Source organism: Mobula birostris, chromosome 18, assembly GCF_030028105.1.
Source record: "Mobula birostris isolate sMobBir1 chromosome 18, sMobBir1.hap1, whole genome shotgun sequence".
NCBI lineage: Eukaryota > Metazoa > Chordata > Chondrichthyes > Myliobatiformes > Myliobatidae > Mobula > Mobula birostris.
The window spans coordinates 30,261,063-30,276,024 of NC_092387.1; the positions used below are offsets into that span (position 1 = coordinate 30,261,063).

Below are 14,962 nucleotides of genomic sequence, written 5' to 3' on the forward strand. Positions count from 1 at the left end.
GATTGTGGTCCCAGTACTGGTACAGCCTTGATAGGCCCACTGGCCTCCTCCTGCACTTGTCCATGAGAGGATGCGGCAGACTGTCAGGAGTTGGTAACAGGTCTAAAACAAACATACAGACATGGGGTGTCGAATTAATTTGGCAATGAGGATAGAACGTCAGGAACCAAGTATTGGAATGACCGATGCAGGGGGAGAGTTGGTGGCCTAGAAGTGGGATCCCAGTGTTGAGTGAAGGAACTGTTCTTAACCTCCAAGTGCATGGATAGCTTCGACTGAGTAGGGTGCACATTTCTGAACTTTATTCGAATTAATGGGGCAGATGCCTCAGGACAGACATTAATGATTAAACACAAGATTCTGCAGATGCTGGAAATCCAAAGTCACACACAGACACTGCTGGAGGAACTCAGGCATCATCCATGGAGAGGAATAAATAGTCAGCGTTTCGGGCTGAGACCCTTAATCAGGATAGGAATGGACGGGGTAGAAGCCAGAATAAGATGGGTGGAGCGGGAGTACAAGCTGGCAGGTGAAGGGTGTTGGGGAGGGAGGGGGATGAAGTAAGAACCTGGGAGATGATGGGTAGAAAAGGTGAAGGGCAGAAGAAGGAATCTGACAGGAGAGGACAGGACCATGGAAGGAAGGCAACCAGAGGGTGGTATGGGCAGGTGAAGAGAAGGACTAAGAGAACCAGAATGGGGAATGAAAAGAAAGAGTGGAGGGAGGGAGAGAGAGAGGGAGAGAAAACTGGATGTTGGAGAAATTAATGTTCACACCATCAGGTTGGAGGCTACCCAGACTGATAAGAGGTGCTGCACTTCAAAATGAAGTCTGGCCTCATCATGGCAGTAGAAGAGGGCTTCTGTTCCTTCTCCTTCCCCCACCCTTATTTTGGCTTTATCCCCCTTCCTTTCCAGCCCTGATAAAAAGTCATGGCACGAAACATCGACTATTTAGTCTCTCTACAGATGCTGCCTCACTTGTTGAGTCATCAGCTTACTGAGACATTAGACAAGGACCCCCATGGTAGGCTGGTTTAGAAGGCTACTGCATGGTTGGGGTCCAAGGCTGGCTGATTAACTGGATCCAAAATTGGCTTGGTGACAGAGGCAGAGGATTGTGATAGAAGGATGCTTTACTGATTGGAAGTGTGTGACCTGTGGTGTACTACACAGATCAGTTGTTCATGATCTATTTAAATGACTTGGTAGTGGACACAGAAGGCTGGATCAGGAAGCACATGGATGGCACAAAGTTAGTGGTGTTGATTTTAAGGAAGGTTGTGAAAGGGCACAGACCAGGTGGAAAGTTGGGCAGAGTGTGGTCAGGCGGAACTTAATCCCGATGAATTAATACACTTTGGGAAGTTGACCAGGGATTGGATATGTACAATAAATGGTGGGGCACTGAAGAATGTTATTGAGCAGAGAGCCCTGGGGTTCAAGTGCACAGCTCACCGAGTCATACTTCAAGTGTTGCATGCAGTTTGGTCACTCACAGTATGAAGGATGTGAGTGTGCGACACAGACTCTGTAGGAGGTTCATCAGGATATTCCCTGGATTGGAGGACTTCAGTTATGGGGAGAAGATGGATAGGCGGGGCTGATGTTCTCTGGCATGAAGGAGACTAATAGGGGTTTCTCATATAAATAAATAGGGTAGAGTAAATAGGGTAGAGTCAGAATCTTTTCTCTCCATCCGTAGGGATGAAAACAATAGATTTTACGTTCAAGGTGAGAGGAAGGAGTCTTAAAGGGCTTGGAAGACTGTTTGATATCTGGAACTTGCTGCGTTTAGACAAGCGAGGCACAGAATGTGATAGAGCAAGTGGGACCAGATAGGCAGAATAGTCAGTATGGCGATGACAGGCTGAAGGACCCATTTCTGCACTGGACAACTGGGTGATACCGTTAAAGGAACCACCAGGGCCCTGCGTGAGTGGTGAAGACACCAGATCTCAAGCCTATCACCAGCATTTGATAATGAAAAGAAACAATTTCCACTCTTGGGTGGTAAAGTAAGAGTTTAATAATTTACGATAAATGGTCTTGATTTTGAACAGGGAGATGTCTTTTAGTTAGGGACTGGTGCAGAGGATTTATCAGCAATAGGGCAGGAGAAATCTCACTGAGGGCTTTTAGTTTAGAACCTTTGGGCAAGTGTCTGCCCACATTTCATTGGAAGAGCCAATAATTATTCACAGCAAAGGACAAGGCCAGTGAGATTAACATCATAGCGATCCAGCAGAGGATAGACAGGGCAGCCAACAGCAGGACACCTCGACCAACGAAGGTCTCAGTGCCGTCTCCATCAGATCAGAATGATACTGAATGTCGGGTGGTGACAAACCTGTGATTCAATCCAACCCACAAAGCTACAGCCACAGGAACAGAAACGACCAACAAACCTGCACCGAGGAGCATCGCCGTCAACTCTGGGAAACTGTAGCCAGCCGCCAGGTGCAGCGCAGTGTTCCCCTGAAACGTCGGCCGGTCAACTTCTACGCCAGTCTGTGAACGGCAACAGTGGCACATCAGCACACATCTACACCGGGTGCTCAGCGTGATCACCCCTAGGTCATAGGTCATTCTTTGGCCGGCTGGTGGCGCAGTGAGATCAGCGCCAGACTCCGGAGTGAAGGTTCCTGAGTTCGAATCCAGGCTGGGCCACCCCCGAGCACGCTTTCCATCCGTGCCGGGTTGAGTGTCGAGCTAGCCACTCGGCCTCGTAAAAAATACAAGGGTCAAGTCAGGAACGTTCATAACGTGACCCCGGTTAATCCTGACACCACGTGCCAGACAAGAATGGCTGCATGTCTGGTATGATACGCTTAAAACAAAAGGTCACTCTACAAGCAGGCCAAGTTGAGCTCATAGCCTTAACCCTAGCCAATCACCAGTGACACCTCGCGTGAGTGAGACACACAGGGAACCGAGCAGGGGAGCTGCTCAGATTTGTTATCCAGGGCCAACAAATCGGATCAGGGAGCTCAAAGTTCATGATAACAATTATGAAATTTGAAACTTTAAAAGTCTGACAGGGGGTGACGACGAAACAACACATCTGACTATATAATGTGTTAACACAGACCCCACAGTTCGCTTTGAGCATTGACTTCAACACCCAGGTCGGATATAGCAAGGTTCAGGAAACCCAGCTGCTAGAGATGAAGTCCAAGTTCAACTTCAATTGTCACTCAACCATACTTGAATACCCATGAATACCGCCAGACAAAACAATGTTCCTCCAGGGTCAAAGTGCAAAACAGTACCAACAGTCACAGACAGCACACAAGAAAGCAGTAAGCATACAGCTACCCTTCCTTTAGAAAAGTAACAGATGGCAGAGCACGTAGATACATTGCAGATAAGGTTCACAGTCCCAGAAAGGTTACAGCATTGAAGATGGCCATTGTCCTCTGCCACATTCCCATCATTTGGACAGGGCCACAGATAGGAAAAGTTTTATGGGATGTGGGCTAAATGCAGGCAAACAGGACTAGCTTAGATGGGAATCTTGGTCAGTATGGACGAAATAGGCCAAAGGACCTGCTCACAGAGTGCACATTGTGATGAACTTCCAGTTTGTTCTGATGGAGTTGAGCAGTTAAATGGCCACCGTAGGCTGCTCACACAGTGCACGGGTGAGAAGTTGAATCTGCGAAGAGTTGAACTGAACGCGGGCAGGATTAAGCAGGATCAGTGGAAAAGGGTGGTTGATACTCAGAACAGACCTGGTGAGCTAAAGGGCCAGTCCCTGAGCTGCAATGGAGCCAATTTACAGAGCTAGTTCAGGTGCCCAGTCTCCAGACAGCACCTCTCAGTGTCAAATGATGCAGAAGCAGGGCTGACCCAGATTCCCACTGAGCCACTCTCATTTGCCCACGTTTGTCCCATATCCCTCAATCCCACAAATAGAGACCATATCCCTTAGCCAGCACTTTCAAAAAGGAATTGGATAGGCTGGAGAGCAGGGAAACGGGGGAAAATGGTACTGATGGCATTTCTTTACAAAGAATGGGCATGCATTCAATAGGCCAATTGGCCCCTGCCTATGCCAGAACAATTAATGATTATAATAGCTCTTGTTTACATCAGGCCCCTCTCCTGCATTGTACACTTCCACTCATAACATAGCTGCACACGAAGGATTTGGTCGCCAGTAAATGAACCACACTTCAAAAAGTTTCCTTTACAGCACAAATATACAGATGGACCCAGACACCCTGATGTGGCCAATTGCTGTGCTGATGAATACGGGGTGCACCTGGGAGACATTTTACCAGTGCCTATCCTGCCATTGCCAGTCTTGATGTGGTGAGTAGGGTGAGTCAGGGAATAGGGAACACACCAAGCTTCAGTGCAAGTGGGTGGGAGGGTAGGTAGGTAGGTAGGTTGGGAGAGCCAGGACCCATTAGCAACCCAGGAGACCCTCACAAAGTGACCTTACATGCACAAGGTATCCGACCATCCTGAGGCTCCGAATTTCCACGGCCAGGTGCAGCGGAGACCGCCCACTTTTTTGCTCGGACACATTTAGCTCTGCGCCGTTGCTCAGCAGAAGATCCACCAAATTCTCATCCAGCGCTTTCACTGCCAGGTGCACAGGGTACAATCCTGAGGGAAAAGGCACACCAGGAGATTCAGAGTGAGGCTGTCAACCCACACGTGCATCAACTTAACGATTTTCATCTCAGATCACTTTCCAAGCAAAGGCACTGGCTGCCAGTTTCCCATCCTCTCTACGAAGGACAGAACAAATACAGGCCTGATGCTGGTGGTGGCCAGTTACTGGAGAATATTCTGAGGAGCAGCACAATTGGGGAACAAAGACGGGACATATTTTTTGCTCAGGAGTGACGACGTGATAATCAAACGCTGTACACACAGAGCCAGTGCCTTCAAAAAGGAATAGACTAGAGAGCAGCTTGGAGATAGCATGAGGTTGTCCAGCTGACCAACAACTGAGGCTCAAGCAATGTGCTGGAGGAGCTCAGCAGGTCGAACAGCATCTGTGGGGGGAGGAGGAGGGAATGCTGGCATTTGTAGTTGAAACCCTACACCAGGACTGAGCAGAGAAGAGAGGCAGAGAAGGGCAAGACAGGGGCCAGTAGGTGAGGGGCAGAGGGGGAGGTGAATGTGGAGGTGGCTGCTGTGGATGATGGGTGGAGTCTGATTGATAAGGAAGGTGATAATGGGATCCATTCGGAGAGAGGTGAAGGCAGTTGGATCCTGACGGAAAAGGGATACGGGACAGGGGCAAAGTAAGTTGCTGGTAGGTGGATAAAACCAGGAGTAGGGTGTGGGTTTGGGGGGAAAATTTGATGGAAGATGGTACACAGATGGGAAGACTGGAGATAGATCGGAAGGAGAGTGACAGAGAATATCTGAAATGAGAAAACTCACTGTACCTTTGTGTTGTAGATTCCACAGGATGAATACAAGGTGTCATTTTGTGTTGGGCTTCATCATGGCAGTGAAGGTTGTGGATGGACAGGTCTGTTTGGCAACGGGAGATCAAATGGCATGCAACTGGGAGCTTGGAATGGTCACTGCAGATGCAGAGTGGTGTGCAAAAGAGTTGCCCTGTCTGTGCCTGGCTTCACTGACGTAGAGAAGGTCACATTGGGAGCACCAAATGCAGCAGGGGAAGTTGGAGGAGGTGAGCATGGATCTCTGCCTCAGCTGGAGGGCCATTTAGACCCCCAGATGGTGATGAGGGAAGGTAGTGTATAGATGGACCGGGGTCACTATGAAGGGGTGGCGGTATATCGGGAAAGGGGTTCCATCTCCCGTGATTGCAGGGTAAAGTGCCTCCCAACAACTCAGCTCTCTGGAGGTAATAAGGAAGGTTGATAAAGGAATTGATCAAAACTGTTGACACCTGGGAAAAGGCAGATTGATCCAAGTGGGGTCCAAGAGACTGGGGAATGACCGGAGAAAATGGGCTGTGGGTAAAAGTAAACAAACAGCAGCAAGCCCTTCCGTCCACAATGGGGGTGGGGGGGGGGGCTCGTTATCAGCATGGCCTGCTTCACCTGCTGGAGAGCCGCGAGAAAGGCCGATTGAGAATAAGGGCTCACCCGTTTACAACAGGCAGTTTCTTCTCCGTGGAAATGGTCAGCTTTTGGAACTTTGAGGGTGGCGTAGCGGTGCAGCAGGTAGTGCTGCTGACCCACAGCTCCAGCAGTCAAGGTTTAATCCTCACCTCAGATGCTGCCTGAGTGGAGGTTGAATGTTCTCCCCGTGGGCTTGCACTGGGTGCCCGGTTTCCACCCACATCGCCAGGACATGCAGGCTGATTTTGGGTTAACTGGTCCCTGTGTAGATGGGTGGTAGGAGGAAGGAACAAGGTTTGGTGCTAATGGAAATGTGAGAACAAACAGATACCAGGGAAACAGGGGAGTGCTCAGAACAGGCAGAGACCAGAAAACCATGTGGCCCATCAATGTTAGAAGGAAATGTGAATAATCACTGATAACTCGTGGAGGGGGTGTCATTTAATGGAGATGATTTCTGATCTACAAGGAGTCTTAGATTATAGGGAATGAGAGGGAAAGTGAAGATCAGGGGAGCTGTGGTGTAGCAGCTGCCTTCTGGCCCTGCCCACGATGGGCTATAGTTAAATCACTTATATAGGCATCCGCTAGTCTCGTGAGACCATGGATTTGCGCCTTGGAAGGTTTCCAGGGCGCAGGCCTGGGCAAGGTTGTATGGAAGACCAGCGGTTGCCCATGCTGCAAGTCTTCCCTCTCCACGCCACCAATGTTGTCCAAGGGAAGGGCACTAGGGCCGAAACAGCTTGGCACCGGTGTCGTCACAGAGCAATGTATGGTTAAGTGCCTTGCTCAAGGACAACACACACTGCTTCAGCTGAGGCTCGAACCAGCGACCTTCAGATCACTAGACCGACACCCTAACCACTTGGCCATGCGCCAACACAATCACTTAACAATGGGGGTTAACATTGTAGCAGGTAGATTGGTGGGAACAACACTACAGTATATTAAACCAAATGCGAGTAGATGGGACCAGCTTGCTGGGCAACATGGTTGGCATGGCCTAGTTGGGCCGAAGGGCCTGTTTCTGTGGTGCAAGTCTATTACCTACCGTCACAGTCTGGCAGCTTCATGAGCTTGTCGAGCACTTGAGGTTTGAGTTGTTGCACCAATAACTGCACCATCTGTTTATCCTTCCTATGCAGAGCAAGGTGGAGAATGGAGTTTCCATGGCGATCCAAAATAGCAGCATCAGCCCCGGCAGTCAGCAGTAGCTCAACCATCTTGTACTGCTGGGTGATCACTCCGAGGTGGAGCGGCGTCTGAGACACAGGAAAAGCAGTCACATAACAACTCGCGTTACTCTGCACACGGTGCTGGGGTCAGGGGTTACTTGGTGCTTCTAAAACCCGCTTATCCTGAGCTGTCTCAGACATCATTGGTCCCAATAATGGTCTCCACAGGCCTGAGCATCAAATCTAACAAATCTGCCTCCAGGAAGCAGAAGTGTAAGTGGAAAACCCAACCAACCGGGCTTTTCATTCTTTCGCAAAACCGACATTTAATAGTGAAATTAAAACAGAGCGTTTGGTGCCTTTGTGTCGAAGGAGCGAGGAGGCCATGTGCTCTTCGGATTTGAGAGTCTGAACAAAATCAAGGAGCAAAGGGATACGGAACAGCCAACACCACCTGCTATTCATGTGGCACTTGTCATTTTTGGGCAAAATGATGCCAACCTGTGGCACACATGTTTTGTTGGCACATGGAATGCAGTGCCACCCATAATAATAAAAAAATACATGCCTGTAATGATTATATTTACTGCCAAATGAAGCAGTGGAGAATTTTTTAAAAAAGAAACCCAAGAGCATTGAGATGTTTTCACTGGAAATGTCTCACGCTGGCTTGGTGCCAGCTAGGTGGTTGAAAGAGCACATGACACTGCATGATACTTCTGAAAACCTCACAGACCTGGTGTAGACATCAGTATTTGGATAGTAAACAATTACAATATTGATAATATTTAGAAATGACCTTACTTTTTAATTATCTATTTAAAGATTAACATCAATAATTTTAGAACAGGTTTTTGAAGTGCTTCATTTATTTCAGAGTCTGTTATACTTTTACTAATAGTAAAGCAATGAAAGTACATAAATATGCAACAGGATGCACCTTTTTCTTTAAAATTTATAATTATTGTTACTAATTCATTAACCAATGATAATTTCTACTCAAAATTACCATGGCAAGCAAGAGAATATATTTTAGAAAATTATCACCAATTTGGACACAAACTCTCAAAAATGTTCACCTCCCCTGCCAAAGAACAGGAGCACCTAAGGAAATGGACCAGCAAACCACACACCATGCAAAGGCAGGTAAGCAACTCTGCAGACTGTGCTTGCAAGGAGCAACTCTTGAAGAGAAAGGAGGCAGCACTCAGTGAGCAGGGGCTGGCTGATCACAGAGATTGGAAAGGTGAGTACACGAGTGATTTGAAATCAAGGCAGATTTCTAGGGTGTTTTCCACGAGCCAGCCTAGGCCAGAAGCCCTGGGGGAGAGGGGTGAGGAATGGGAATCTTAGCACAGAGTGACAATGATCCTATATTGCTAGCAAGCAGATGGGAGAAGGAGGGCTGTGAAACGTTAGAATGCAATAGCAATGCAAGTTTGCAGGAAGGCTTTAGCAGCTGGTGAGCTGAGGGAAGAGCAGATAGTGAAAACAGGTGGAATTCACATCCTCGCTTCCCCACAAATCCATTCATCTCCATTTTGAATACACTTTGGGTTGAAGCCTCCAAAACTGAACATTGAGGAGAATTCCAAAGATTCTCCAGTTCCAGGTAGGGAAATAACCTCTCACTCTGTCTTGGAGGGCTGAGACTGTGAGCCTTGGTTGCAGACATCGAGACTGCCAAGCCCCAGCAACGTGCATGGTTCAATGAAAGCAGAGGCTGGTAATGTGAAGCAGGAGGGGCAGGAAGAGGCAGAACTAGACAACAATTGCCATTTCAGGGAGGGGCAGGATCCAGAACCATCCTGGCAGCATGACACACAGTTAGACGATGTAGTACTGAGGGAGACTGACCTGTCGCAGATGGTTAGGGACATTGATGATGTTCTGCCATGGGATGCTGACAATGACCTGCAGTAGCTGTTGAACCACCAATGGCTGCTGATGGATGACGGCCAGGTGCAGGGACCTGTGAATAGAGTGCCCTTTACAAGAACTGTCTTAAGGTGCTGGGCAACAGCAGCCCCTACCCCCACATTGCCAGCTCCCCACCACAGGAGAGTTCTCACACAACGCCTTCCCCAACCATCAACTGAGGCTCCTCCATCAATGTGTCCTCAACCACACCCCCCCGCCACCCCAGACCCCTGCCTTTTTGTGCGTGAACTGTTGGCGGCAGCCTCACAGAGTGCATTCTGCATTATTCCACTTTTCCAACGTGTTAGTGACACACTACACCCAGGGCCGAGCGCCAGGGAGAGGGAACCTCACAACACCAAACAATTCCACCCTCAGAAACCGGAGGCCGGATACCGTGCCTACAATCAGCTAACTCAGACCAGACTGGAATGTCACGGTGACACACTTTCTCCTCCCCCCTGGGTACCAGCAGTCCCTTTAGGACAAGGGATTCCAACCTGGGGTTCACGGACCCCTAGGTTAATGGAGGGAGACCATGACATAAAAAAGGTTGGGAAGCCCTGCTTTAGAACCTGTTGACTCTCTGCAAACGTGATTTAACTTCTCAAAGTCTAGGTCACAGTCACAGAATCGTTCAGCACAATAACATATCTTTCAGCCCAGCAAGTCCATATCAACTTTTCTGTTCATCTACACCTGCATAAGGCCCTATCCCTCTCTGACTTGCCTACTGAAACATCCGTCTAAATGCCTCAAACACAGTCATTACATCTGATTCTACAATCTTCTCTGGTATCGCAGTCCAAATACACTCTGTGTAAAACTTACTCTCAAGTCCCTTTTAAAACTCCTTCCTCTAACCCAAGGGCAAGGTCCTCTTGTTTTTGACAGCCCTGCCAATGGGAGGAAACAGACTATCTACCCTCTCTATGCCTCTTGTCACTTTATATCCTTCAATCCAGAGATCCCGTCTTGCTGCAGTGTGGTGACCAGAACGGTATCCAAGAATCCAGATGCAACCCAACTCCATTAACCTGGCTTCCGATTGTTTGGTAATCCTGCCAGTTCGGCAATCGCTCACTCGTTAGTTTGAAGTGTGGGCAGTGGATTCAGAGGGAGTGGAATGTGCGGCTGGAGCTGGGATCAGGATCCATAACAGCAGGAGGTGGATACATGGAACCGTACTACACAGAAGGCCTTTCAGCGCACGTCTGTGCCAACTAATGATGCCAAATTAAACCAATCCCAACAGTCTGCACATGGTCCACATCCCTCCATTCCCTGCCTGTTTATGTGCCTCTGAAATGTTATCATGTCTGCTTCCTCTCTGTGCAAATAAAATTCTCACACATCTCCTTTAAACTTTCCCCCCACCCTCATCTTGAAGCTATGCCCTCTTGTATTTGACTCTTCCACCCTGGGAGAAGGATTTACCCTAAACATACTTCTCGCAATTTTATACTCCTCTATTAGCTTTCTGCTCAGATCCAGAGAAGCCAATTTTGTCCAACCACTCTTTATTGTTACTACCCTCTAATCCAGACAACATCCCAGTGAACATCGTCTGCACTCTCTCCGGAGCCTCCACATCCCAGTGAACCTCGTCTGCACTCTCTCCAGAAACTACATCCCGGTGAACCTCGTCTGTACTCTCTCCGGAGCCTCCACATCCTGGTGAAACTCGTCTGCACTCTCTCCGGAGTCTCCACATCCCAGTGAACATTGTCTGCACTCTCTCTGGAGCCTCCACATCCCGGTGAACCTCGTCTGCACTCTCTCCAGAGACTCCACATCCCGGTGAACCTCGTCTGTACTCTCTCCGGAGCCTCCATATCCTGGTGAACCTTGTCTGTACTCTCTCCGGAGCATCCATATCCTGGTGAACCTCGTCTGTGCTCTCTCCACAGCCTTGACAATCTTCGGAGTGAGCTCAACACAACATTCCAAAAGTGGGACAACCAAAATTTTTCTATACAGCTGCAACATGATGTAACACCTTTTATACTCAGGACCTCGACCAATAAAGGCTGCATGTTATACATTTTATTTACCCATCTATCCACTTGTGGTGCCATTCTCTGGGAGCTATGGATCCCAGGATCCCTCTGTATATTGATGCTCGCAATGGACCTGCTCCACTGTATGACATGGGTCAAACTGCAATTGGAACTGGATCTGGAGTGTTTGCGTATGTCCCACTGCTTTTAATTTACAAGGATGACTGGAACATTTATTACACTAATAAATAAATTATAACACTAGTAATAAATGCAGGGAAATGGTGAAAAGAAAATATATTGAGATATTACCAGAAATAATATCCCATAGCTCAGAAAATCCAATGATCCAGTACTATGCCAAAGTCCAGATTATTGGAGTTGCTCTGCATCCAGATTACTGGAAAGGCATTACCACAGTTAAGGAACACCAATTCTCTACAAAGCAATGCTTACGTGTCTCCATTTTCATCCTGAATAGCAGTCAGATGTCTCTGCACAGCTAGCAGCATGCGCACATCCGCCGTGATGGCGTAGTCTAGTAAAGCACGGGCCGTCCTCTCGGTGATCTGCAGCGCTTTCAGACCAAACAATTGCTCTGCAAGGCGAGGGAAGAGTGAGTGAGTGAGTGAGTAAAGCTGTGAGTAAAGGGATCCAGGGTTCCAGTTGCAATTCACAACATTACCAGCTTTCAGTTAGAACTCAGAACATAGGGTCAGCACCAACATGGTGAGCCAGAGAGTTGTTGCTGTGCTGACCCTGAGGCCAATTTAAACTAATCCCATCTGCCTGTACATGATCCACATATCAAAACCGCCGCCCCCATTTCCCCACGTGCTCACATCAAAATACATTTTTGCTTTTGTCATCTTTGCGTTTAAAAGTAGCAGTTTCTGTGAGAGGCAGAATGGGCACCAAAGTGAATCCTTAGCTCGAACCCTTCACCTTCACCAGTGCAGCTCAACACATGGAAGGCAATTTCACCATGCAGGTGTGCTGTAATCCAGAGACTGTGAGGAGGCTGTAATTAGTGAATCGGTGACACTTCGTTCCATTGGATCCTGAAATCAACACTTGCCTGCCTCATTACTAACTTTGCAATTGCTGCTGTTTTAAGTTCCCGTTCCAGAGGCTGACTGACACAGAGTCTGACAAAGGTAACATGTGTGGCCCTGTGAGCAGTCAATGGCACAAAAGGATATCCAACATGTGCAATGACAACAATTATGGAGCAAAAACATCCCAGGTCAACATCACAGTTTTACTGATTCAACTGATTAATCATTAATTTCATATCTTTTATCTCTTCCTCCCTCCCCAGCTCGGTTAAACCCTCCCAACACTCACCAACTCCCAGATTAACTGACCCAACCCCGTTCAGATACAACCTACCCACCCCGTGCGGGTCTCACCTCTCCCAACACTAGTCGCAATACCAAATAGATCCAAACCTCACTGCCCTGCCCCACCCCTCAGCAATGCTTCCATCTCTCTTCTTGTTTCTGTGTCTACTCTAACTGGGAGTCACCAGGACACGGCTTCCTTTGCCTCCTATTGTTTAGTCGCCTCCTCAGCTCCAGAGTTATCTGCTTGAGGCACTCAAGCTCTCTTCTACCACCTTACGGGCACCCATGTGGACTAGGGCCTCCGGCTGGTCACCCTCCCGCTCGATGCCCTGTAGCCGAGTGTACAGTGAGTCATGCAGTAAAATGTGTGCACTTTGAATGTTTGTGCAGTCCCTGCACTGTGGGAAGCCTGCATTTACTGCCCAAGTCCTGGTGCTCTCTAGGTGTGAGAGTAAGCTGGCACCTTGCACTGGAGGATGCTACTCAGTGGGAAATTCTGGGATTTGACGCAGTGAACAGAAAGCCTCTGCTTACCGGTGTACTGGTTACATTTGAGCCCTCAGCCATCCTTGATTTGCAGAGCAGTTATGTGGCAAGGTGCAGACTCTGGGGATTCAATGACAATGCCTTTACTACTTGTACACACTCTGTAATCATCAGGAACCACCATCCCTTCCACCTTAGTTCTAGGGAAGGTCCGTATGAAGCAGCTGAAGATGGCTGGTTTCAGGACATTCCACACGAGCCTGAGATGATTGATTTCCAACGACAGTCCTCCTTTGAATTTGGTGCGACTCCCAGCCAAGGCAGGGTTTCCACACTGCCCACTGAGGAGACACGTTTGAGGCTACAGGGGCCCTTACGTTAATGGCGGTCACAGGTTTTATCTGATGCATCATTCCACTTTGGAGTTCTATGTCAAATCCATGGAATACCAAATCCCACCTCATTCACATTGAGGTATATTCATATTAATTCCTTCCTTTGCAAAAATTACCTTCATGTTGACGGAGGTGGAATCTTCATTCATTCCACAACTTCACTACATACATTCACTGAAGCTGTTATCAACAAAGCTCTGTGGCTCAATGATTAGCACACTGGAATATCTGAGATTTGGAACCACCTTTCTCACACCTGACATCTTGTACACGGTTACCACACTGTTAACACTCAGCACACTGCTGTGGCTGTCCTGAACTCTGATCACCTACCGGAGTGAGAGAGAGGGGCCTGCTGCTCACTGAGCTGTTCGACTTCCTGTGGGCCTCTGCTGGAAACCTCCATTGACTGGGGTGAAGGATTCTGTTCCACAGCGAGCTCCATTCCTCCCTGTGCTCCCCCCGTGTGCTGCATCCCCTGCTGGTTCGCCCAGAGTGGGTTTCCGAAAGTATTCGAGTAGTTTAAATAGTTAAAACCTGAAAGAAAACAACAATGGTCCTGAGAATCTTTACTCCTGGTCTGTCAGAGAGTTTGGGTAGTCCAGCTTCCAAAAGGTGGAGATCTTCACCAAGATCACATGCCAACGTACCCAGGAATGCCTCCCTCCTCCACGTCACCACCACACCCACCTTCTTGGGAAAGCACTGCCAAAATTCTGCCCCCCCACCCCCCACATACCCATCAGGACCGGCTTCATAAATGTCCCCCCTGTGGCTCACCACACCCTCAAGACCACCTCTGCAATGATCCATGCCCAAACAAGGCTTGCCCAACCCCTTCCCTACCCCATATCATGGGAGTCAATCACTGGCCTCTCTCCAAAGCCTATGGTAAACACCACATTCTTTAAGGATGAAGAATAAAACCCAGGCCTTACCACCACCTCCTCCACCACCTGCTCCTCCTCCTCCCCCGATTCCTGGAGACCCTCCTGATGGACCTCCAAAGTGATCGGAGAAGTGTGGAAGCCTCTTCATCCTTTTCCGGTTCACTTCTTCCCTGTCTACAGAGGGAGAATGAGTGACATGAATTGTGACTTGCAAAAGCTGGGAACTCAGTGCAGAGAAATAAATTAAGCCACAACGTATCCCTCCAGCTATCGAGTAAGGAAACAAACACTGATTTAGGGAGAAGAGAGGGTACAGGGAGAGAGGGTGGGATTAGACTGGGAGTGATACACAGGGGAAAGTGCTGACATGAAGACAAACGCCAGAACGATTAGCCATTTTCGAATCTAGCAGCATACGTGTGGGGAGAGCTGGTCATGTGGCTCCTCACCACTACAGCATCTCGTACGAGTGCGTCCTCGGGCATTGCATGAAATCATCCCACCCTGACCTCAGTCCACCAGACAATGTTAGGGTCAGCTCAGCACAGCACACCACACCAGTCCCACTGACAACATGCTCCACTGCCCCAAGTACCGAGTGAACCAACCATTGGCTACTCTTCTCAAAGTGTTTCTGGTTGCCAGAGGCCGCTTTGAGCGCAAGCTCTCCATTTCTCTCAGCCGCTTGG

The 14,962-nt window shown here is 48.5% G+C and overlaps 1 protein-coding gene across 2 annotated transcripts in view; it reads right to left on the bottom strand.

Annotated features, from left to right (window-relative positions):
* nfkb2 (nuclear factor of kappa light polypeptide gene enhancer in B-cells 2 (p49/p100)) overlaps positions 1 to 14,962 on the bottom strand; it is a 74,296-nt gene that overhangs the window by 9,538 nt on the left and 49,796 nt on the right. Inside the window, exons 12-18 of one of the 2 annotated variants that reach the window (XM_072282383.1) lie at positions 14,322 to 14,447; positions 13,717 to 13,920; positions 11,613 to 11,754; positions 9,094 to 9,208; positions 7,113 to 7,323; positions 4,453 to 4,619; positions 2,411 to 2,513 (exon numbers count right to left, since the gene is read on the bottom strand). In XM_072282383.1, coding sequence (XP_072138484.1) covers positions 2,411 to 2,513; positions 4,453 to 4,619; positions 7,113 to 7,323; positions 9,094 to 9,208; positions 11,613 to 11,754; positions 13,717 to 13,920; positions 14,322 to 14,447 — 1,068 coding nt within the window. The remainder of the gene's footprint in view (positions 1 to 2,410; positions 2,514 to 4,452; positions 4,620 to 7,112; positions 7,324 to 9,093; positions 9,209 to 11,612; positions 11,755 to 13,716; positions 13,921 to 14,321; positions 14,448 to 14,962) is intronic. The other variant, XM_072282384.1, reaches the window with a different exon arrangement.